This window comes from Acomys russatus, chromosome 2 (assembly GCF_903995435.1).
Source record: "Acomys russatus chromosome 2, mAcoRus1.1, whole genome shotgun sequence".
NCBI classification, from domain to species: Eukaryota; Metazoa; Chordata; class Mammalia; order Rodentia; family Muridae; genus Acomys; species Acomys russatus.
In genome coordinates this window covers 35,532,575-35,557,177 of record NC_067138.1, presented here as the reverse complement: position 1 = coordinate 35,557,177, position 24,603 = coordinate 35,532,575, and the positions used below count along the sequence as shown (strand labels likewise).

The following is a 24,603-nucleotide window of genomic DNA, read 5'->3' as shown; positions in this document are numbered from 1 at the left end:
AGCCTTGACTGTCCTAGACTCACTTTGTAGACCAGGCTGGCCTCGAACTCACAGCCATCTGCCTGCCTCTGCCTCCCGAGTGCTGGGATTAAAGGCGTACGCCACCACGCCCAGCTAGCACAGATATTTGTAAAAATCCATTTCCCACATTATCATCCCTTCTTTTATCTTTTTCCATTGCTTAAGAAAGACCTGTAAAGGGTTTGTATATAATACTTAGATATTTTTTGTAATTTACTAAATAATATATTTTAGAACATTTAAATTTATTGGAATTATTTCTTAGCATGTTTTTCCCAGGTGATTTAATTATTTTAAGCTTTTTTATTTTTTTGGAGTTTGTTTTATGAATAAAACCTTTAAAGTTTATTTGAAAGGATTTTTTTAATTTTTGTTGTTCTTGTTGGCTTTTCTTTCTGATTTATTTATTTAACTGAACTTTTTGCTGCGCAGTGCAGGCTAGTCTTTACCTTTGATCTTGTCTCAGCCTCCCGTGCACTACAATTAGAGGTACATGATCGTATTCTTGGCTGAAGTCGGTGTGGTTTTTGTTTGGTTTCTGGTTAGAAGCTAAAGATTCATTAGTTTGTTTCAGAAACTATTTCTATTAATTTTAGAATTTTTGCAAGGTGCATGCGCAGTGGTGGTGCATACCTGGTAGCGCACGCCTTTAATCCCAGCATTTGGGAGGCAGAGGTAGATGGATTGCTGTTGAGTTTGAGGCCAGTCTAGTCTACAAAGTGAGTCCAGGGATATAGACAAAGAAACCTTGTCTTGAAAAAAAACAAAACAAAACAAAAAAGACTGATTTTTCTAGTAGTACATCTTTTTATAATTTTCTTTAACTCAGTATATAGCATAGGATAACTTTGAAGTTCTGATTCTCCTGCCTCTACTGCCTAGTGCTAATATTACAGGCTTGTACTACCATGGACATTGAGCCCAGGGCTTTGTCTATGCTGGCCAGCAGGGTTTCTGTCAACTGAGCTACACTCCGACCTTGCAGAAAGTGTGTCTTAAAGAAACCGCCGTGGTTTTCACATGGATGCAATTTTCTGTCTTCTTTCTAGGAGGTAGTGCAGATTTTCATTGAAGATAATTTAACCTTCACTTTACCTGTCCAGTTCCGCCAGTCAGTACTGAGGGAGCTCTTTCAGAAAGCCCAACAAGGGTAAGTTGAAAACGTAGTTTTGACTTTGAGAAATAGAACAAGTGTTCAGTGAGTTATTAAATCAACTTGCAGGTTACATGTAAGTGATTGACATTATTTTCAGTTTTACTGACAAAAGGGACAAAATGTGTGGCAGAGACTTTTAAAAGTTTATATATTCATGTATCTTATGTGGATGAGTGCTCTGTCTTCATGCACATTAGAAGGGGGATTCAGATTGCATTACAGATGGTTGTAAGCATGTGGTTAGTTGCAGGGAATTGAACTCAGGACCCCTGGAAGAGCACTCAAGAACTTTTAGCCTGCCGGGCAGTGGTGGTGCACGCCTGTAATCCCAGCACTCGGAAGGCAGAGGCAGGTGGATCGCTGTGAGTTCAAGGCCAGCCTAGTCTACAAAGCGAGTCCAGGACAGCCAAGGCTACACAGAGAGACCCTGTCTCGGAGGTGGCGGGGGAGAACTTTTAGTTTTTGAGTCATCTATCTTTCCAGCCTCTGTGGAGACTTTTTTTTTTTTTAATTACTTATTTTGATGTATATGGGTGTTCCCCTGCTTGGGTGTGTGAATCCTGTGCAAGCCTAGTGTCCTTAGAGGCCAGAAGAGGGCGTTGGAGCCCCTGGAGCTGGAGTTACAGACATTGTGAGGTGGCACTGAGCCCATGTCCTCTGAAGACAGTGCTCTTCCTCACTGAGCCAGCCCTTCAGCCCTCCCTATTGGAGACACTTGAAAGTTTTTTTTCTCTTAGTTCCTCTTAAAAGTGGTAAAAAAGCTACTTGGAACACAATTCTCTTCTTATACTTAATCTTTAGAATTAAGCTATCCTTTTTGTACATTTTTTTGATATAGTGTATGATATTTAGTAGTGTACTTGAACATCTAAATGTTACATCTCAAGAAATGGCTCTACCCCTTTAAATTTTGTTTTGTAATACAGTTCCATTCATATTTTATAACAAAAACATTCATGTTTCTGCTTTTGTACTCTGTAGAAATGAAGCTCTAGATGAAATCTGTTTTAAAGTTTGTGCATGCAACACAGTACGTGATATACTGGAAGGCAGAACAATTAGTGTCCAGTTTAACCAACTGTTTCTTAGACCAAACAAAGAAAAAATTGATTTTCTCCTTGAGGTAAGACATTTATTTCCCTGTGGTACTTACAACATTGCTCACTTCACCTGTGGCTCTCTAGTGCCCCTGTTCTTTCTTTTCTGTGCCTTAAGGTTGACAGTATTAGCACACTGAGCAAGCTGCCTCTCCAACCCCTTCTGTTTCCTGGTCTCTCTTCTCCCCCTTCTCCCCGCTCCTCCTACCCTTCCCCCCACTTCCTCTCCCTCAGGCTCTTACTCCCACTCATCGTTCTTACTCTTTCCCCTTATGTTCTCCCTCCTCTCTGCCCTCCAGCGCCTCCCCTCTTCCCCCTCTCTCTCCTCATTCTCCTTCTTCCTCCTCCTCTTTATCTCTTGGATCTTAGCCAGGTGTGGTAGTGCACAAGTTTAGTCTCAGCACTCTGGAGGTAGAGGCAGGCAGATCTCTGAGTTCAAGGCCAGTCTGGTCTACAGAACGAGTCCAGGACAGCCAAGACTACACAGAGAAACCCTGTCTGGGGGGGGGGACTTATTTTCTGTGTGTAGATATGTGTGTTTGCCTGAGTTGATGTGCATAATGTGTGTAGGAGCTTACAGAGGCCAGGAGGCATTGGATCCTCTGGAACTGGCATTAGAAGGAGCTGTGAGCAGTCTGTTGTGGGTGCTGGGAAGTGAGCCCAGGTCTTCTGCAAGAGCAGTAAGTGCTCTTTTTTTTTTTAAAGATGTATTGATTTATTATGTATACAGTGTTCTGCCTGCATGTACCCCTGCAGGACAGAAGAGGGCACCAGATCTTATTATAGATGGTTGTGAGGCACCATGTGGTTACTGGGAATTGAACTTAGGACCTCTGGAAGGGCAGTCAGTGCTCTTAACTTCTGAGCCATCTCTCCAGTTCTAGTAAGTGCTCTTAATTGCTGAATTGTCTCTCCAGTTGCCAAGTTTTTTTGTTTTGTTTTTTGAGATAGGGTCACTACATAGTCCTGGCTGTCTTGGTACAACCTAGGTAGCCAAGCTGGCCCTGAACCTATGGAGATCTTCCTGCCTCTGCATCCCAGGTGCTTTGATAAAAGGAGTGTGCCACCATGCTTGGCTTCAGTCCCCAAGTCTTAATTTTAAAAAGTTTACTAGAAATGTTTTGTTAAATTTATGCATTTGTGTATTGCATGTATATTGTACTCACAGGCAGTTACATACCTGTAGAGGTCTGAGGATAACTGGCAAGCTCTCTTAACCTGTGAAGCCATCTTGCCACACATAAGGATTGACTTTTATTTATTAGTGTCTGAAGGAACATATGCACTTATGTGTATATACCTGTGGAGGAGGGTGTTGGTGTTCTCTGTCGCTCTCCTGCTCGTCTTTTGAGTCAGGGTCTCATTGCTGCTCCTTGGGCTTGTATTTTTTCCACTTGGCTGGAATCCAGCAGTGCTCAGGGATCCTCCTGTCTCTGCTCCCTTGGAGGACACTGAGCTTGTTACATTAGTACTGGAATCTGAATTCCGGTCCTTAGGATCCTCAGAGTAGCTGCTGAGGAGCTTCTCAGCCTTTATGTTTTAATTGTTTCCTTCTGAGAGACAGGCTGCTTGTTTAGCTTAGGCTAGCATCAAACTTGAGAGCTTCCTACCTCAGTCTTCTAAGTGTTAGGATCATAGGCATGTGCCATCTTGCCTGGCGTTTTATGTTTTTTTTAGTATGGATTTGATGCGTTGATTGCAGGCATAATAAACTTTCTACATTTTGTACCCAACATCACTGCTGATCTCTTATGTTTTCCTTACTGAACGAAAGATATAGATGAGGTAGGATGCATACCTAGCCTGTTCAGAAGCCCTGGGCCCTTCCCTGTCAGCATGGAAAGCTGGTTGTAGCAGTCAAGTCTGTAATGCTAGTAGTAAGATAACTGCAGGGCCTTGAGAAGGTCAGAGGAATTGTCAGCTGCAGCTGCATCACAAGTTGGAGGCCACCCGGAATATATGGAACCCTGTCTCAAACAAACTAAAGAAAGAAAATGTGTTCATTTTACAATTTAAAAAGACATCTGCCAGGTGTGGTGGCACACACCTTTAAACCCAGGACTCAGGAGGCAGAGACAGGTGGATTTCTTTGAGTTCGAGGCTAACCTGATCTCCAAGGCAGCAAGTCCAGGGCAGCCAGGGCTACATAGAAAAACCCTGTCTCTAAACACCAACAAAACAAAACAAAAAAATACCACCACCACCAACAACAAAAAACCCCCCAAAATGGCAAATACTCATTGTAACTTTATTAAACATCTCAGTCTAGCTATTCTGCTGTCATGGGTATTCGGACTTCTTCCTTTTTTGAGCGTGCTTGGTAGTATTTTTCTCTTCTGATGTGTTAGAATTCTTAACTTAGTAGACGGCAGATCCTGTCCTCTGTATTAGGAACTTAAAGTACCGAGTTGTTATTCTTAACTCTATATGCCTGAATTTATTAAAATGGTTGGTCTCACTCCCTCTAATGGACCTTGTATTTGTTTTTTTAAAGATGTATTTATTTATTACACATACAGTGCTCTGCCTGCATGTACACCTGCACATCAGAAGAGGGCACCAGGTCTCATTATAGATGATTGTGAACCACCATGTGGTTGCTGGGAATTGATCTCAGGACCTCTAGAACAGCAGTCACTGCTCTTAACTTCTGAGCCATCTCTCCAGCCCTCTTTAGTGGATTCTTATATTGACTTTCGTGTTAAATAACTTAAGCAAATCAGTGGTAAGTGATCGAAACATAAAAGGTCAGTTGTTTGGAGCATTGGAGAGACTGCTCAGTGGTTAGCAGCACTGGCTGCTTTTCAAGACGATCAGGCTCAACTCCCAGCACTCAAAACCATCTGTGACTCATTCCAGGGAATCCATCCAGTACCACTTTCTGCCTCTGCAGGCATCAGGCATGTGTGTGGTGCACAAGTAGACATCCAGGCTACATTTCTATACACATTCAAAATAAACAAACATACAAAAAAGCCCAAAGTCCAGTTGTTTGTAAATCTCAAATTTTTAAGCCAATATCCATATTCAAATGAAAATTACTCAAATTCCTAGGTTTGTTCAAGATCCATAAACATAGAAAAGGCTTCCGATTCTTTGAAAGGAAACATGGCTGCTTTTCTAAAGTAAGTACCTTTGTTTTTTGTTTTAAAGTTGAAACTTAATTTCATGAGAAAAGTATCTTTCTTTTTTCAGATGTTTCATTTTTTAGATTTTATGTGTGTGTGTGTGTCTGTCTGTGTGAGCACATACCACAGTGTGTGTGGAGGGTAGTGGGCAAGCTGGAGGGTTCTGTTCTTTCTTACTATCAGGTGGGTACTGGGAATTAAATTTATCTTACAGCAAGTGTTTTAGCCTTCTTGAGCTACATTGCCCTCCCTAACCCTCTCATGCCACCACCCCACCTTTTATTTTTTGAGATAGGGTTTTGCTGTGAATATCTAGTTATTCTGGAAGCTGAGAGAGAGAGAGAGAGAGAGTGTGTGTGTGTGTGTGTGTGTGTCTGTCTGTCTGTCTGTCTGTCTTTGTGATGCTGGAGATCAAACGAGACTGGAGCTCACCACCTAACTCCAGTTGGTCCCAAACTATCAATTCTCCTTCCTTTGTTTTCCAGATGGTGAGATTACAGGTGTGTACCACCATGCCCATCTTGAAAACTCTTTTAATAGCTGTGTTTATACTTTTATACTGTCTCTTATAACTAGTCAGTAAGTTACATTTGAAAAATCAATTAAGTTGAAATTTGTCAAGAAATATGTAGCTTTAAGATTATATACTCACTAGGTGCAGTGGTGTACTCCTGTAATCCTAGCACTCGGGAGGCAGAGGCAGGCAGATCTCTGTGAGTTTGAGGCCAGCCCGGTCTAAAAAGTGAGTCCAGGACAGGAAAGGCTACTCAGAGAAACTCTGTCTTGAAAAAACAAAAAAACCCCAGCATCTTCATATACATAAAATGCATGCATAAATCTTTAAAGAAAGGTGGCTTTTGACCAGTGATTGGTTGGTACGAATGTTTTTCCCAAACAAAAATGTACACTCTTGTTTTATAATGTTTCTTACTGCTCTAGGAATGTGTGTCTGGGGTTGGAAGATCTGCAGTATGTCTTCATGATTTCTTCACACGAACTTTTCATTACATTGTTGAAAGATGAAGAACGAAAGCTGCTTGTGGACCAAATGAGGAAGAGATCCCCCAGAGTAAATCTGTGCATTAAACCTGTGACTTCATTTTATGATATCCCAGGTTAGCCCTATTCTGCTAGCTCATATTTTGTCTCTTTTCAAAGGCTTTCTTTGAATTTTAGTTAGTATTTGTGTGGGTAATTAATAGAAATGAAATCTGTTTGTTGTGGTCAGGCTTCTGTGTGAGCAGTTCTTGCTTTTCAGCTGAGCCACGGGCTCATGGATATGTAGGTATAATTCATAAAAGGGTTTAGATGGGGCATAGACCCACATAACAGTGCTAATATTTTCTTGAGGGTGCAGTATTAATGGAGAGGAGATTGGTAAAGGATGCTGGGACCAAAAGTAATTGTGCTAGTCAGCCAATATGGCTGTGCTGCTCACTGCTAGATAAGAGAACGTGGTCAGTTTATCTTAATTGTTTTCCCCCCATTTTTGACTTACCAATATGAATGTAAAATACAGTTGTCTTATTAATAAGAAACATTAGCCATAAAACCACACAGGTTATAAGTCATTTACTTGGTTTAACAAAAGCAAAATTTTAGCTGTCTTTATCCTCAGTGGCTATAAACTGTCTGAATGTTCACTATAAAGAATAATATTAATACATGAAACTGCCAGCTATATATTAGTTAAGGCTGATAACTCAGCTGAAAGTAGATTTTTAGTGGTCATGGTCTTCCTCTTTTCCTTTATAAAACACACATCTGGGCTGATAAGGTGGCACCTCCCACCACGCTTGATGACCTGAATTCAGTTTCTGGAACCTGTGTGGTAACAGGACAGAACAGCTCTTGCAGGCTGTCTGACTTGACATATGGGCGCAAGAGCGTGCACGTGCACCCATTCACACAAACACCCCCACCACCACCACTTCTGTAGTGTTTGCTAGTAAAGAGTTGTTGCACGTACACTTTTATTAACACATGTTCACAAGGGAGAATTGTTTATATTAGTTTCTTTTTTCTTTAATTCTTAAAAAATTTTTTTATTTCTTTTTAAAAATGTGGTCTGTAAATTCTTTCTGTGAGCCAGTTAATTTGACTGTTAAATTTTTACTGTGTATGTTTTTTTAGATATATTCAATTTTACTAAGTGCATACAAATTGTGGTAGGTTTTTTTGTGTAAAGTTAGTACATAATTTGAATTACATAAGATAATCCCATTCTCTAAATGGTTTTTACTTTTAACTTAAGACAATTCGCATATGTTATTTCTTTTAGTTGTATCATACTTAAAATTTTACGTTTAATTTTTAGTTTAATCATTAGCTGAAATAGAGCTCTCTTCCTTAGCCTCAGCAAGTGTCAACATTGGCCAGCTGGAACATCAGCTTATACTGTCAGTGGACCCCTGGCGGATTAGACAGATTTTAATTGAGTTGCATGGTATGACCTCAGAGCGACAGTTTTGGACTGTGTCAAGTAAGGTAAGAAGTTGTTACTTCATTTGTTTTATACAGTAATATAGGAGAAACTTTAGCTTCTGGCTCTTTTTTTTTTTTTTTTTTTTTTTTGGTAAATAAGGACCCCTTTTAATAGTTTAAGACTTTCACATGACCACAATTGCACCTTTAACATTGACAGTGGAAAAAAAAAGGAAAATATACAAAAAACACCCGTTTGTTCTTAGTGTACCTCCATGCATTTTAAACACAGCTGTAAATATAGGTAAATGTGTATATTATTCATACTATCTCCATCTTACAGGGATCAAGGCGTTTGTTGTTGTCATTTTGATTATATTTCTGTGCATTGAACCCAACTCACTCATACTGAGCAAGTACTAGACCACTGAGCGATACTTCAAACCTTTGTATTTTTATTTATTTGTTTGTTTTCTTTTTTTTTTAAGATTTATTTATTTATTATTATGTATACAGAGCTCTGCCTACATGTACACCTGCCGGTCAGAGGAGGGTATCAGATCATATTATAGATGGTTGTGAGCCACCATGTGGTTGCTGGGAATTGAACTCATGACCTTTGGAAGAGCAGTCAGTGCTCTTAGCCACTGAGCCATCTCTCCAGCCCCGTTTGTTTGTTTTCAAGACAGGGTCTCTCTGTGTAGCCTTGGCTGTCCTGGACTCATTTTGTAGACCAGGCTGGCCTTGAACTCAACAGCAATCCACCAGCCTCTGCCTCCTGAGTACTGGGATTAAAGGTGCGCACCATCATGCCCAGCTGTATTTTTATTTTTCGAATGTTTTTTCTTTAAATATTTCACACACGTAGAGAGTATTTTGATCATATTTATTCCACCCTTTTTCAGCTCCTCCCAGACCTTCACCTGAAACTCTTTCCCAATGTTAAGACTTTTGGTTTTTCTTTTTATAGCTTTTTGAATCCAAGTAATACTACCCATTTCTACAAGGATATAGGACAGTCTAATGTAGGATGGCCTGAAGAAAGTGCATTCTCCCTACCCTAGCATCCTTCAGCTACCAATAGTTCCTCAGCTAGGGGTGGGGTTTTTTGAGTCCATCCCCAATCTAGGCTGGGACTTTGATGCACTTGATCTCATCCTAAATTTTTTTACTTTCTGCCAGGTATGGTGGCACACACCTTTCCTCTCAGCACGTAGGAAACAGAGACAGTCATGTCTCTTCAGTTCAAGGCCAGCCTAGTCTACAGAGCAAGTTTCAGGAGAGCCAGGCCTACATAGTGAAACCCTACCTCTAAAAAAAATAATAAATATACCACAGTTTCTTAGTCCATTCTTCTACTGAGGGACACTTAGGCTGTTTCCATGTTCTGGCTATTATGTATAGAGCAGCTATGAATATGGTTGAGCATATGTCCCTGTTATGTGGTAGGGCATTTTCTGGGTATATTCCAAGGAGTCGGATGGCTGGGTCTTGAGGAAGCCCTATTCCCATTTTTCTGAGAAAGCACCAGATAGCTTTCCAAAGTGGTTGTACTAGTTTGCATTCCCACTAGCAATGAAGGAGTGTTCCTCTCTCTCCACATCCTCGCCTACATGTGGTGTCATTTGAGTTTTTGATCGTAGCCATTCTGATGGGTGTAAGATGGAATCTCAGTGTCATTTTGATTTGCATTTCTCTGATGACTAACGAGGAGAATACTACTCAGCTATTAAAAACGAGGAATTCCCGAAATTTGTGGACAAATGGATTGATCTAGAAATTATCATAATGAGTGAGTTCACCCAGAAGCAAAAAGAGACAAACGGTATATACTCACTTATATCAAAACACTAGTCCAAGGGATACGTACCATGAAAATCTTTACTTACCAAGAAAGTGGGTCAGAGGAGAGGATATCCGATTGAGACTTTAGGCAAGAGTAGCATGGAAGAAAGAGGAAATAGTAGGACCCACAGGGTCCTGGAAACCTACAAGAAGAACTTTATGACAGGCAGATCTGGATCCTGGGGTCCTCCTCAAACTGAGGCACCAGCCAAGGAGAATATAGGCAGTAAGCTTCGAACCCCTACCAAGACCTAGCCGACGAACAGAATATTCTCCACCGTTGAGTGGAGAGTGAGATCTGACTCTCACATGAACTCTGGTGCCCCTTTTCTGACCATGTCCCCCGGATGGAGACACCTGGTGGCACTCAGAGGAAGGATAGCTAGTTACCAAGAAGAGACTTGATATTCTGAGAGCATATATAGGGGGAGGAGGTCTCCCTCAGTCACAGACATAGGGGAGGGGAGAAGGGGAGAAGTGGGAGGGAGGGAAGAATGGGAGGAAACAGGGCAAGGGCTAATAATCGAGATGTAATATGAATAAATTAATAAAAAAAATCAAACAAAAAAAATAATAAAAGTTATTTTTGGTCAAGGAAGGTTTTTTTGCTTTTGTTTTTGTTTTTTTAAGATTTATTTACTTATTTTATGTATATGAGTGCTCACCAGATGAGAGAATCAAATTATAAGGATTACAAATGGTTGTGAGCCACCGTGTGGCTGTTGGGAATTGAACTCAGGACGTCTGGAAAAGCAGCCAGCGTTCTTTAACTGATAAGCTATCTCTTCAGCCCCTTATGCAGGAACGTAAATCCTTGGCTGTCCTGGTGCTCACTCTAGACCAGGCTAGCCTCAAATTTCCAGAGATCACCTGCCTCTGCCTCCTGAATGCTGGGATCAAAGGTGTAGGCCACTGTCTCCTAGCATGAAAATAACTTCTAAAGTAGCAATTCAAGCTAAAAACAAAGGTTCACACCTCTAATCCCAGCACTCAAGAAGCAGAGGTATGAAAATCCAAAATTTGAGGCTAACCTGGGTTACAGTGTCACCAAGAGGAAAAATGCATTTAGAAATATTGCCAAAGGGCTGGAAGATAACTCAGCTGTTAAAGGCTAGGCTCAGCCTTTAATCCCAGCACAAAGGCAAAGGCAGGCAAAGGCAAACTCTGTGAGTTTGAGGCTAGCCTGGTCTACAAAGTGAGTTCAGGACAGCCAGGGATACACAGAGAAACCCTATCTCAAAAAGTAAAAACAAACTAGCAAAAAAGTAGTAAAAATTAAAATACATAAAAACACTCTTTTTGTAGGTTGTAGTTTATAGTGCAAAAGGCAGTAACCATGTAGCCACTTCAAATAGTATGGCAGTATTTCTTGACCTTTTGGTTGTATGTCTAGCTCCCCCAGCCCCTTCTTTTGAGACAGGGTTTCCCTGTGCAGCCCTGCCTGTCCTAGAGCTTTCCCTGTAGACTAGGCTGGCCTCCAACTCAAGAGATCTATCTGCCTCTGTCTCCTGAGTGCTGGAATTAAAGATGCGTGCTACTACTGCCAGGCTGAGCCTAGCCTTCAATATCTGAGTTTTCTCTCCAGTTTTTCCTCTTGGTGACACTGTTTAGGAAAAGCCGGAAATTCATTTATATTTTATAAGGCTTAAATACATAAATGCTGTGACATGGAAATCTTAAGAATTCTGGTACTTATGGTATTTTTATTGGTGTTAATTTTAAGAAGGGGGTGGGTGTGGTGGTGCACGCCTTTAATCCTAGCACTCAGAGACAGAGGCAACGCCGACTTGGTCTACAAAGTGAGTCCAGACAGCCAGAGCTCTGTTCCACAGAGAAACCCTGTCTCAAAAAACAAAAACAGGCAAATCGGGACTGCCTTCCCTTTTCTATAATTATTGGCTGCATGTATTTCGATATGTCACTTCTGTGTGCCTCAGTTTCCTCATTTGTAAAGTGAAGACTAATAATACCCATTATGGTTGTGAGATTAGCCAGAGTTAATCTGGTTGTTAGATTTTGTGGGTTTTTTGCCATCTTGAATGTGTTCTGTGTTCAACTGTCATGGTAGCTCTGTGTATCCTAGCATGTATTGTGCCACTGTTGGTTCTGTTTGTCTTGAGTGTGCATCAACTGCTAGGAATTTGGTCCCTTCACTGGAGCTCTACATTGAAACTTTACTTGGATTAAAATTTTTTTTTTTTTTTTTTTTTTTGCCATTTTCCTTTCTGTTTGAAAATTATGTGTTGCAGAGACAGGTGAATTGATGTGAGTTTGAGGCCAGCCTGGTCTACAAAGCAAGTCCAGGACAGCCCAGGCTACACAGAGAAACTCTGTCTTGACAACAAAACAAAACAAAACAAAAATTAAAAAAAAAGCCAGGCAATGGTCACTTATGCCTTTAATCCCAGCACTCGGGAAGCAGAGGCAGGTGGATCACTATGAGTTTGAGGCCAGCCTGGTCTACAAAGCAAGTCCAGGACAGCCAGGGCTACACAGAGAAACCCTGTCTTGAAAAACCAAAAAAAAAAAAAAAAGAAAGAAAATTATGTGTTGCCCTTTTAACACTTTTAAAAATGCAATTGAAGATCATTGAGACTCTTGCCTAGATTTGTCTTTTTCTGTGTGTGTGCTTATGAATTTTATTTGCTTTTATTTTTTAGTGGGAAGTGCCTTCTGTATATAGTGGTGTTATCCTAGGAATTAAGGACAGTTTAACAAGAGATTTGGTTTATATTCTCATGGCCAAAGGTTTACACTGCAGTACTGTTAAGGTGAGTGAAATTGTGTATGAAAACACTTGTTCAAACCTGCTTCCGTGTTTGGGGGATTGCTCAGTGCATGAAATCCTTGCTTGGTGCATGGGCATGAGAACCTGAGTTCAAATCCCAGAACTCACACAGGGTGAGACATGGTAGCAGGAGCCTGATATTCTAGCACTCCTAGGGTGTGTTGGAAGGCAGAGACAAAAGAAGCTCCAAAATTCTAGGGTTAGCCAGCTTGGTATACACAAAATGCATAAAGAGATCTTGTCACATACAAGGTAGAAGATGAAGACCAACCTGAAGTCATCCTCTTGACGTCCACATGCATGCCGTGGCATGTGTGCCACACACCGATGTGCACACGCCTCATACTTCTCTACTCAGAACAAAATGTCCTGCTTTATAATTTCAGGAGAAAGGAATCAAAACTGATTGTTTCCTGATTATGAAAAGGAATTTTACTTTTAATTATATATCTGTGTGTGGGCATGTGCATGATGTGTACAGGTGCCTCGGGTGCCAGAGGCATCAGATCCCCTTAGTTGAGAGTTCCAGGAGGTTAGGAACTAGGAGACACAAGTGCTATGACCTGAACATGAGTCCTCTTTGAGAACCGTATATGCCCTTACTGCTAAGATATCTATCTCTCCATCCCTGGTTTCCTGATCAATGTACTGGGTGAGATCCTGGAACAGAGCATCATCAAGTCCATGAATGATGTGCTAAGTATGGGTACCACACAGGTACAAAACAGGAGAAGCTAGCAAGTCTAGAAAGATGGCTCATCAGTTAAAAGCACTGACTGCTCTCATAGAGGATCCTGGTTTGATTTCTAGTACCCATGTGTTAGATTACAAGAATTGTAAATTTAGTTCCATGGCATCTGGTGCCTGGTTTATAGACAAAATGCACATACGTACAAGCAAAACACTCATATGCACAAAATAAAAATAGTAAGTCTCCAGTCAGTAGTAGAGCATACATTTAATCCCAGCACTCGGTAAACAGAGGCAGACAGATCTCTTGAGTTCTAAGGCCAGCCTGGTCTACAGTGTGAGTTCCAGGCCAGCCAAAGCTACAGAGAAACTGGCCTGAAAAAACTACATCAAAAAAGTCCTTAAGGAAGAAAGAAGCATTTAGATGTGATGGTGCGTGCCTTTAATCCTATCACGTAGGAGGACAGAGCTCTGAGTTTGTAACCATCCTGGTATATATAGGAAGTTCTAGACAGCCATGGCTACATCATGAGGTCTTGGCTAGGAAGCAAACAAAAAGCGAAAAAAAAAAAAAAAAAAAAATCCTCAGCAGAACCCTGGGCTGTAGCCCTGATTCCAGTAAGGAACTGAGAAAAACCTTTTATTGGGAGGGCTGTTACCCCCTCACAATTACTGGGGATGCCAGACTGTTAGAATGAGAAAGGGGTGGGGAGAGGTGATAGGTGGTTGGATACTAATTTGCATTGGATGGGTAGAAAAGGATGTAGATTTGTATTATTAATTAGCTAGTTATACAATGTAATAGAATAGTATGCAAAGAGTATGGAATGTGAACCCTATTTCTGGGTCATGGTTGAATTCTGAGTCTCTTAGTTAAAGAATGGTTCTTGTCATAAAATTTTATATTTGTGTCTTTGTTGCTGTGTAATTTGTGTGACACTTGTTTAGTAATGCATGCATTATCGGTATTTATTGTAATAAGTTAATAATAAAATAAAAGGTAACCTTGCCTCACTCGCCTAGATAGGGTTAACCATTTTAATTATATGTTCTCTTTTCCCATGGATGTGTCTTTCTCTCCAGAGGACTGACTCTGCCTATCTTTTTTATAGGACTTTCCCCATGCGAAACAGCTGTTTACAGCTTGTTTGGAGTTAGTAACAGAGTTCTCACCGAAACTCCGTCAGGTCATGCTGAATGAGATGCTACTTTTGGATATTCGCACCCATGAAGCTGGAGTGGGGCAGTCAGGAGAGAGACCTCCTTCTGACCTGATCAGCAGGGTGCGCGGGTATCTGGAAATGAGGCTTCCCGGTGAGACTGGTTCGCAAAGTCAGTCTGTGATTGTGTGGGTCTGTTGTGTGGGTCTGTTTACTTAACTTTATCTCTATAGTAAAATTTCTGTCCTGAAGCAATTTAGGTTTGGAGGTGACTTGAGAACATTGATGGCAGGGGAGAAACTTTCTTCCCTAGGGTTTTCATAACAGCGATGCAAACTGGGTAACTTAAAATCTGAGATAAAGTGATTCAGAGCCACAGCCCCTCTGAACAGTGTGGGGAACAGTTTACCTGCTTCTTCCTAGTTTCTAGTTGCTGCTGGGATTAAAGGCATGAACCACCACCACCTGGCAGAAACTAGAAGGATGCAGTTATGGCCAAGTGATCTCAAGACTGCCAGCAGCAACTAGAAACTAGGAAGAAGCAGATCAACTGTTCCCCACATCATTCAATTGTTTTGAAACAGAATCTTTCTATGTAGTCCTGGCTGGCCTGGAACTTACCATGTAGAGCAGGCTGGCCTCAGACTCAGAGATCTGCCTGCCTGTGCCTCATGAGTGCTGGGATTAAAACCATATACCACCAAACCAGGCTTCTTAACAGGACATCATAAAATTGCAATGTAAACCTGGGTGTGATGACTCATTCCTGGAATCCCAGCATGAAAGACGGAGATGCAGAAAGAGGTCCAGCTGTAGGCCAGGCAGAGTGGCACATGCTTGTAGACCCAAATACTTGCTGCTAAGGCAGAAGGATCACTTGAAGCCAGTATAGGCAACAATATAACAAGACTATGTAGAAAATAAATAAAATTACAACATAAAGTTTCTACAAGGTGTTGAATGGCCCAGCAAAAACTCATTCCACCCAGTGACACCCTACATTCACACTGTATATTGTCGACCGCCTCCTCCAACTTCTGATTGTAATCTTACTAAGAAATAAGATTTCTGCATATGTTATCAGTGGATTGAGGTTACACTAGTTTAGAGAGGACCCTAAATGGAATCAGTGGTGTCTCTCTCTCTCTCTCTCCCTCTCTCTCTCTCTCTCTCTCTCTCTTTTGTTTTGTTGTTGTTTTTGAGATAGGGTTTCTCTTCCTTGGCTGTCTTGGAACTCACTCTGTAGACCAGGCTGGCCTTGAACTTACAGAGATTTGCCTGTCTGCCTCTGTTAGTTACATGTTCTAGTACAGTGTAGGAGGGGTCTATACAGGCTGTGAACAGTAGGAAATGTGGGTCATGGAGATATGTTGGAGACTGGCCACCACAGCAGGAAAAGTTGGTCTCTGTGCTTCGCTACAGTGGGTGGAGTATTTATTCTGCTTGCTTTATTCCCTGCTTCTTAGCTGAGGTGAGCAGCTCCTTATGTTGTAATGAGATATGAAAGTACCAGAAACATTTACCCATGGCTAACATGTAGAACAATAAGGATTAATGGAGAAGAACAAATTTTATTACATATTGATTTATTTTTGTGTATATGTATGTGGCCCTTCGTGTGTCACGTGGTCATGGGTGGCCATCAGAGGCCACCTTGTGGCAATTAGTTGTCTTCTTCCACCATGTGGGTCCCCAGGGCTTCGGTCAGTATTGGCAGCAGTCTTTCCCAGTGAGCCATCCTGAAGCCTGGAGTCTTTGGATTTTGTTTTTGGAGACCGGGTTTCTCTGCATAGTCCTGGGTATCCTGGAACTCGCTCTGTGGACCAGGCTAACTTGGAACTCACAGAGATTCACCCGCCTCTGGGTCCCAAGTGCTGGGATCACAGGCACGCGCCACCTTACCTGGCAGGAAGCCTGACATCTTAAACTCGAAAATAATGCTAGAGATCAAACAATATGCATGTAACATACTTTATAAAACTCAGGAAATATATAAGCAAACCCAAACTTCCTGTAATATCTCTGTCCTAATAGGATCCTAAATTTGATTTTTGTTTTGTTTTTGAGATAAGGTCTTTGTGTAGCCTTCGTTGTTCTAGAAGTAGCCCTGTAAACCAGGCTGGCCTCTGCCTCGTGAGTGCTGGAATTAAAGGCACACACCACCACAGCCCAACTTGATGGTTTTTGTCCTGTAGCTTATGCTGTTACTATTGTTCAGAATAAGAGAAAATTATATATTATTTCAAATGTTTTAGAGAAAAACAAGGAAATGATCCCCCCCCCAAAAGGTACACTTCCTGTCTTTATCTGAGCCATCCTATGTACTTAGGCATTTTATTGCAACACACCCAATTAGTGCCCTGTAATAGTTGGAATTGGTAGGCTTGGTAACTGTGGGTCAGAATGTGAGAGGGAAAGTGTTTTTCTGTAAAAAAGGAACAAAACAAAAAAAAACCCCATTTGTCTTGTATATGTACATGTGTAGGGGTATCCTTGCAGATTCAGTGAGAGAGCTGCCTTTTAATAAATAAAGAGTGAATGAATGAATGAATGAATGGAGAAATGGCTCAGTGATAAAGAGCACAGGCTGCTCTTACAGAGTATCTGGGTTCAGCTTCCAGCACCCACATGGTGGCTTACAACAATCTAACTCAGTCCTAGGAGATCCAGTGGGCCTACCTTTTCTGGCCTTAGGCACCAGATTCATTAGTCTCCCCATGGCAGTGTCTTGACATTGGGTCTTAGGATGGATTATATTCTTACTCCTAAACTACATTAAAATCTGGTTATTGCTTTGAGCTACAAAAAGTCACAACATGCTTGTGTATATTTATTTAAAAGGAAACAATAGTTAAAACAAACTTTGGAGACTTTTTTCCCCCTCACTAATTTTGCATTTTTTTTATTTATTTAAAATTTTACTTGTTTAATGTGTGTGTGCTCTATCTGCATGCATGCATGCCTGCCAGCCAGAAGAGCACATCAGATTCCAGTACAGATGGTGATTGCTAGGAACTGAACTCAGGACCTCTGGAAGAGCAGACAATGTTCCTATTCGCAGAGCCATCTCTCCAGCCCTACTTTTGTATTTTAAATTATTTCTAGTACATGTTATTTATTCAGTCATTCACTTATTCCTAGATAAAGTTATTAATAGCCCAGATTGCATTTGCACTTGCCTAGCCTAGGATGACCTTGAACTTTGATCCTCTTATCTCTGAGTGTTGAGATTTACAGACCTTTGTCCCCCACTTGGCTTTTCCAACTGTTTCTTTCCTTGCTTTTTAGATATTCCTCTTCGTCAAGTTGTAGCTGAAGAGTGTGTTGCTTTTATGTTAAACTGGAGAGAAAATGAGTATCTTATTCTGCAAGGTCCATCGTTTTTACTTCAGAATAATCCATATGTAAAGGTAATTAATGTTCAATCTAAAGTGATTATCAGAATGCTGCTATTTTACGTTATTAGTACTCTATGTCTGATTGTACCCATTTCATTAGTTTCTACTACTCTGAAATTTGTCTGATTTCTGTGATACCGTTTCAGTTAAAGCAAGCCCTTGTCAGTTTGTAGTGAAGTACATGGCTTTGGACTGGGAGTGCAACTTAGTTTCTAGACCTCTTTCCTAGCGTGTTTGATGATCCCGTCGCCCTATATAGTGTTAGCTGGTACAGGCCACTTGACTTTGTTCTCCACTGCTTCCTAATACCTCCTGCACAGCATGTGAACATGTACACATAAGTTATGGAGTTCAGCAAACGTGTGCTGTAAGGGAGCAGGCAGTGTGCTGCCATTTCTTATTTTGAGTGCTAAGGTCAGACTCTAAACTGGTGGAAAACATGGCTTCTCCTCATTTTTCCATTTGAACAGTTACCCAGCTAGTCTTGATTTTGCTGTGTGGCCAGGGATAACCTTGAACTTCTGGTCTTCCTGCCTCTGTTTCCAGGTACTAGTCAAGCTTGCACTTGAGCTCATTTGAGTTTAACCCTTTGAAACCTATCGATTCTTTAGTTTTCTTCCTCCTTTACAGTTCACTATTGTAGTGGTATGTTTAAATTGCCTTTTCTTTGAGATTTTAGATGTGATCTCTTTAGTGAATTTTCTGGAATATGAGTACTGATATCCAGAGTACTTACCTGATAATGTCCAACAATTTCCCTAGGACCTTTAATAAAAAATCTCTATTTTTTTTCCAAGATTACTTTTGCTTCAAAAGTCAAGTCTGCTGTTCATTGTTAAGACAGCACAGCAGCACCTCTCGGCCTCCGGCAGCAAGTCTTTGGGTTCATGTACCATGAGAGACAGGCAGGCACATGGCTTGTGTAATGCTTTTGTCATACGATGTGTAAGGACACAGGAAGTTGTTATAGATTGCATAAGTATGGAACAAGTTCTCTCATTGCCTCCTGCAGTTCCTTGATATAGCCCAAAAGGGAAAAAAGCATGTGATGATAGACACCTGACACTAGGATTATGAGCGTCTCCTTCAATAGTTGGCTCCTTTCCCTTTGGATAATATTAAGAAAGAAGCAAATACTGGGTGTGGTGGTGCACGCCTATAATTCCCAGCACTTGGAAGAAAAGCAGAGGCAGCCGGATCTCTTGAGTTCAAGGCCAGTCTGGTCTACAAAGTAAGTACAGGACAGCCACTAGGACGAGTACAAGAGAAACCCCGTCTCAACAAACAAACAAGAAAGTAGAAGTATGGAGTGAGAACTACCTTGAAAATATGATTCAGAGCGTTTTCTTTTGGTTTTGTTTTTGTTTTGTTTGTATGTTTGTTTGGACACAGGGTTTCTCTGTGTTATCTGGCTGTCCTGGACTCGCTTTGTAGACCAGGCTGGCCTTGAACTCACAGCGACCCGCCTGCTTCTCTGCCTCCCAAGTGCTGGTATTAAAGGTGTGCACTACCACGCCCAGCTTTTCAGAGCATTTTCTTAACTTCCAGTTTGGTGTGAGATGTGTGTATGTAAGACGGTAGAAGGATGAAGACATATTATCTGTCTCTGAGAAGTAGAAAATTAAGTGACTTTAGTCTTGTTTATGTTCAATATTATACATACTTGCTTTGTTTTTATGACACTGTATGTCTGGCTGCCTTGAACTCAAAAAGATTTTTTCTACCTCAGTTTCCTACCAAGTGCTGTGGTTAGATGTGTGCAGCTTCTGCTGCCCCCTCCCTTCTGTTTTCAGTAATATTTGTCTATTAAGAAAGAAGCAGTCTTGATAGTGTGCCTGGGCCAGTGGGCTGAGGGTAAAGCCCATGTTTTCTTTCACACAGTACATAATGTATAATAATCAAAGGGAAGGGAACATTTTAGCGAGTGACTAAAGTAGTCACTTTTGAAATGATACAGAACCATCTAGTTTTAAAAACCATTTATGTGTATAGGTGCTTTGCTTGCATGCATGTCAGCGCTTCTTACATGTCAGATGTTGTTAAGGCCAGAAGAGGCTTTAGATCCCTTGGATCTTAAGCTCTAGATGGTTGTGACTCACTGTGTGGGTGATGGAAATTGACCTTGGATCTTCTGGAAAAGCAGCCAGTGCTCCTAAGGCTGAACCGTCTCTAGCTCCACATTTGAGGTTTTTTGGTTTTTGTTTTCCCTTTGGGACAGGGTTTCCCTATGTAGCCCTGGCTGTGCTGACTCACTTTGTAGACTAGGCTGACTCGAACTTATAGCCATCCATCTGCCTCTCCCTTCCTAGGGCTGGGATTACAGGTGAGGCCACCGCTCCTGGCTCATTTTGAGATTTTCAATCTGACCTACTAGGCCCTTTGAGTTGTGAGTGCTGCTTTGGCAGGTGCATGTCCGATGCAGCTCTTCTGTGCCACCTCTGCTGGCAGCTCACAGTGCCCCATGATGCTTCTCATGTGGCTGTTCTCCTTGCTGGAATGGCCCTTCCCACTTTTCTTGTGTGTTAGGATTACAGGGGTACGCCAGCACACCTGGATTGTGTTTATTTTCTCTTAAACATGGGTTTTAGGGTTTACACTGAGGTTGTCAGGTACAGTCAGGCTTGCATGGCAAGCACGTTTACCCACTGGGCCATCTCATTGGCCATGAATTTGATTTCAACTTGTATTCTTCTCTATATGGGGCCCATCTTTTCTCTGCCTTTTGATTTCAGTTCTATTCTTTATTCCAAAGTTGGTCCTGAATCTTAGGGCCTTATGTTAGCTTTAATTAGATCAACTACCTTCTGTGATCTTAGTTTTATTTTGACTGAGGCTGATGAGGTGGTGCAGCATGTAAAGGTGCTTTCTCCACGGCTGACAACCTGAATGGGGTCCCTGGTGCCCATGTGGTGGAAGGAGAGTTCTCACACATTCTACTGGATAGAGCACTGAGCGGGTTTGAGTGTCTGTGACGGTACCTGTCTTCCCTTCAGTGTACCCTTATAAAACTGTCGTGTGAATTAGGTTCTTTTTTATGTATTTTTGTTTGTTTTTCACATTACAGGTCGGACAGCTTTTAGCAGCCACCTGCAAAGAACTTCCAGGCCCTAAAGAGAGTAGACGGACTGCTAAAGACCTCTGGGAAGTTGTTGTTCAGATCTGCAGTGTGTCTAACCAGCATAAACGAGGAAATGATGGCAGAGTTAGTTTAATAAAGCAGAGGGAATCTACACTAGGCATAATGTACCGGTAGGTTTCTCTCGATGAGGTTTTTCATTTTCTTTAGTTACATTGCACATACTTTTTCACGAACATCTTTATCCTGTAGATTTGTAAAGATAATCTTAGACATCAGTGTAGCTCATTGGGAGAGTGTTGCCTGACGTTTGCCAAGACTGCATACCACACACAAAACCAAACACCCAAGATGTATAATCTTCAGAATCATGGTGGCGCACACCTGTGATCCCAGCACTTGGGGGCAGAGACAGGCAGATCTCTGAGTTTGAAGCCAGCCTGGTCTACAGAGCAAGTCCAGGACATCCAAGGCTACACAGAGAAAACCTTGTCTCAAAAACCAAAGAACAAAACAAAGAATTCTGGAAATCAGCATAGCACCATATACTTTTAATCCCAGGAGGCAGAGGTAGACAGATCTCTGTTTGAGGCCAGCCTGGTCTACATAGTGAGTTCCAGGGCAGCCACAGCTACTTAGTGTGATCCTTTGTCAAAAATCAAAATCAAAAAGAAAAAAAAAAAATCTGGCTTGGTGAAATGGCTTAGAGGTAAAGGCATTTGCCACCAAGTCTGACATCTCAAGTTCAGTCTCACATGCTAGAAGAAAGAACTAACTCCTGCCAGTTGTCCCCTGATCTCCACAGTGAACCCTGCAGCCTATGCCTATGTGTGTGCACTAAGTGTAATCAGAAGAGTTCTAAGGTGCTCTCTTCCCCTCTTCCACTCTGCCTGGCCACTCCTGGAAATACCTTTTTGTTTAAGAAGACTGTCTATTAGCAATTTAATTAATTAGTTAATTATTTATTTACTTTGTTGAGTAGAAGGCTTATTGCATGTAAGTAGCTGGGATATACATACTTTTCTTTTTTGTTGTTTTTTGTTTTGTTTTTTGAGACAGGGTCTCTCTGTTAGCCTTGCCTGTCCTGGACCAGGCTGGTCTCGAACTCGCAGAGATCCGCTTGCCTCTGCCTTCCAAGTGCTGAGATTAAAGGTGTGCGCCACCACACCCAGCCCTAGACATACTTTTCATAAGTGGAATTATGAGAGGGAAAGAAGCCATCATCATTTGTACTCGTTATCTTATTTTAATGTTTGATATTAAGTATATATTCTTTTTTTTGTAGGAGTGAACTGCTTTCTTTTATCAAAAAATTACGGGTAAGTTTTTTAATGTAATTACTAACTGATGATTTCAAATGCTAGTTTAATAACAGACATGAAAATTTGTAGTGAATTTTTTTGAGCATAGGATAATCTGAATCAAGAGATGAATTTTGTACTTTCTGGTTTTAATAAATATAGTGTAGTCTTTTTAAATTAAGAATGTCTTGGTGTAAATGTGCACCCTTGTAATCCAAGCCCTTGGGAAGCTGAGATAGGATTTCAAGGTCTGAAGCCTAATCAATTGAGTTATCCAGTCCTTCTAGAGTTAGGAGGGTTTTAAAATTGAAGTCAGCCTGGGTTAGTTAAGGAGACCTTGTCTCAAAAAAAAAAAAACTATATACAAAAATAAAGCCGCTCTCCCAGCCAATGCCCCCCCTCCCCAATACAACATCTCTATAAATGTGTGAGGGACGCTCTAGCTTACTTTTTTACTTGATACCAGTGTCATGTTTACTTCCTGGTCATCACCCAGGTTTCATCTTTTAAATATCACCTAAAGTGAATACACAATTCAATTCTTTGGAAGTAGGTAGAAGTGTCCTGGTTGGGTGATATCAAAAGGCACATAAAAGTGGATGCTGGGGATGTACTCAGTGGCTGACCTTAGGGTGGGTGCAGGGTGTGGGGTTTGATTCTCTAACATTGCTCTCCCAAACACATGAGAGAGGAAGAAAAAATAGAACAAACAACAACAATAAAAATGATATAATAGTAATTTATAAGCTAGGAATATAAATATAATTTTTTTTCTGAGAGAGGTTTTCTCTGTCCTTGGCTGTCCTAGAACTCACTCTGATCTGCCTGCCTCCCGAGTGCTGGGATTACAGGCATGTGCCACCACACCTGGTTCTAAATGTGATGATTTTAATGTATATTATGTACTGTGATTTTTATTGTAAAACTAAAAATGATATTTAGTGTGCTCTACTGTAGATGACAGATTGTCAAAAGATAGAAGTTTCTTATAAGAAAATATGTGCCATCCTGCAGTGGTGGCATACACCTTTAGAGAGGTAGAGGCAGGTGTATCTCTTGGGTTCTAGGCCAGCCTGGTCTACATGTGCGGTCCAGGAGAGCCAGAGCTGCACAGAGAAGTCCTGTCTTGAAAAACAAACAAACAAAAAACCAAAAGAAAGAAAAGAAAATATTTGGTGTCTCTGAGGTTGACAATACACACATGTGCACACACACTTCTTAAAAGTATGCTTGTGTTTTCTTTCTCATAGGAGCCACTGGTTTTGACTATTATTTTATCACTCTTTGTGAAGCTTCACAATGTTCGGGTCGGTACTTGTAATTTCATTTAAGATTTATTTGAAAGAAATTTCTTTAAATCATACTGCTTAACAATAAAAAAGGACATTTTTCTTTCTAAAAGGAGGACATTGTGAATGACATCACAGCTGAACACATTTCTATTTGGCCATCTTCCATTCCTAAGTGAGTAGTAGTATATACTTTCAATAAATTATGCATTTAGAAAATATCCTGTTTGATATACATACCCTGAGATAATTAAAGGCCATAAACGTGTAGGATTCTACAAAGATTTTGGTGTTTCTCAGCTACTGTTGTTATCTTCCTCACAATTATAAAGCTATTTGTTTTATAATTCCCTATAGAACTCTTGTACTCCTGTGATTTTTTTTTTTTAACTCCTGTAATTTTTTATCAGTCTCTCAAAACCTTTAGTTGTCATAAGACTAACCCATCCATTCACCTTCCTTCCTTTACATGGAGTCTGTTTTTGTAGTCTAGGCTGGTCTTGAACTCTTAGCCTCCCCAGTGCCAGGTGTGTAATATCATGCCAGTTTTATGGCCCAAAGTTTCTTTTTCCAATTTCTGACATTCCTCCTAAGTTTACTGTGTGCTTGAAGGACAAATCCCAACCTTATTCTTTCAATTTTAGTAACATCTTTGAAAAAAAGGTTTTAGTAGGTAGGTAAAAAGATACTACAGTGAATACAAATAAATTTATTTCCATATCACAGTTAGAGATTAGAAGTAGTACTAGGTTGTAGTAGCCTACACCTTTAATCCCAGCACTTGGGGCAGAGGCAGGAGGATCTCTTGTGTTCCAGGCCAGCCTGGTGTACAGGGTGAGTACCAGGACAGCCAGGGCTACACAGAGGTACCCAGTCACAAAAAAACAAAAGAAAAAAGAGGAGAAGGAAGAGGAGTCACATGAGCTCCATGTAGTGGGCAAGTGGCGAGAGCGTGTTTTTTCATGGAGGCATAAATAAATAACAGTAACCTATTGTATTGAATAATCTGAAGTAAATTCACTCCTATCCATTTTCCTGTAAGGGACACAAAAGCATAATCCACGAACAGTGCTGTGTTTTTTAAGAAACTCAGGTCATAAGACTCTTGTCTTGGTTTCTTGGAGTTTTCTCACAAGCACTCAGAATTCTCAGTTGGACCATGTTCCCATAGTCGCGTATGCCTATAATCCCAGCACTCAGCAGGCTGGTGCAGGAGGATCATTGAGTTTG

At 41.0% G+C, this 24,603-nt stretch overlaps 1 protein-coding gene across 1 annotated transcript in view; it reads left to right on the top strand.

Annotated features, from left to right (window-relative positions):
• The window catches only part of Ints8 (integrator complex subunit 8), a 60,567-nt gene that overhangs the window by 21,507 nt on the left and 14,457 nt on the right, over positions 1–24,603 (top strand). Inside the window, exons 9-20 of the mRNA XM_051160252.1 lie at positions 1,071–1,171; positions 2,159–2,300; positions 5,329–5,399; positions 6,342–6,517; positions 7,756–7,889; positions 12,332–12,442; positions 14,262–14,463; positions 17,598–17,719; positions 20,772–20,956; positions 22,069–22,102; positions 23,335–23,391; positions 23,487–23,548. Of these exons, the coding sequence (XP_051016209.1) occupies positions 1,071–1,171; positions 2,159–2,300; positions 5,329–5,399; positions 6,342–6,517; positions 7,756–7,889; positions 12,332–12,442; positions 14,262–14,463; positions 17,598–17,719; positions 20,772–20,956; positions 22,069–22,102; positions 23,335–23,391; positions 23,487–23,548 (1,397 nt within the window). The remainder of the gene's footprint in view (positions 1–1,070; positions 1,172–2,158; positions 2,301–5,328; positions 5,400–6,341; positions 6,518–7,755; positions 7,890–12,331; positions 12,443–14,261; positions 14,464–17,597; positions 17,720–20,771; positions 20,957–22,068; positions 22,103–23,334; positions 23,392–23,486; positions 23,549–24,603) is intronic.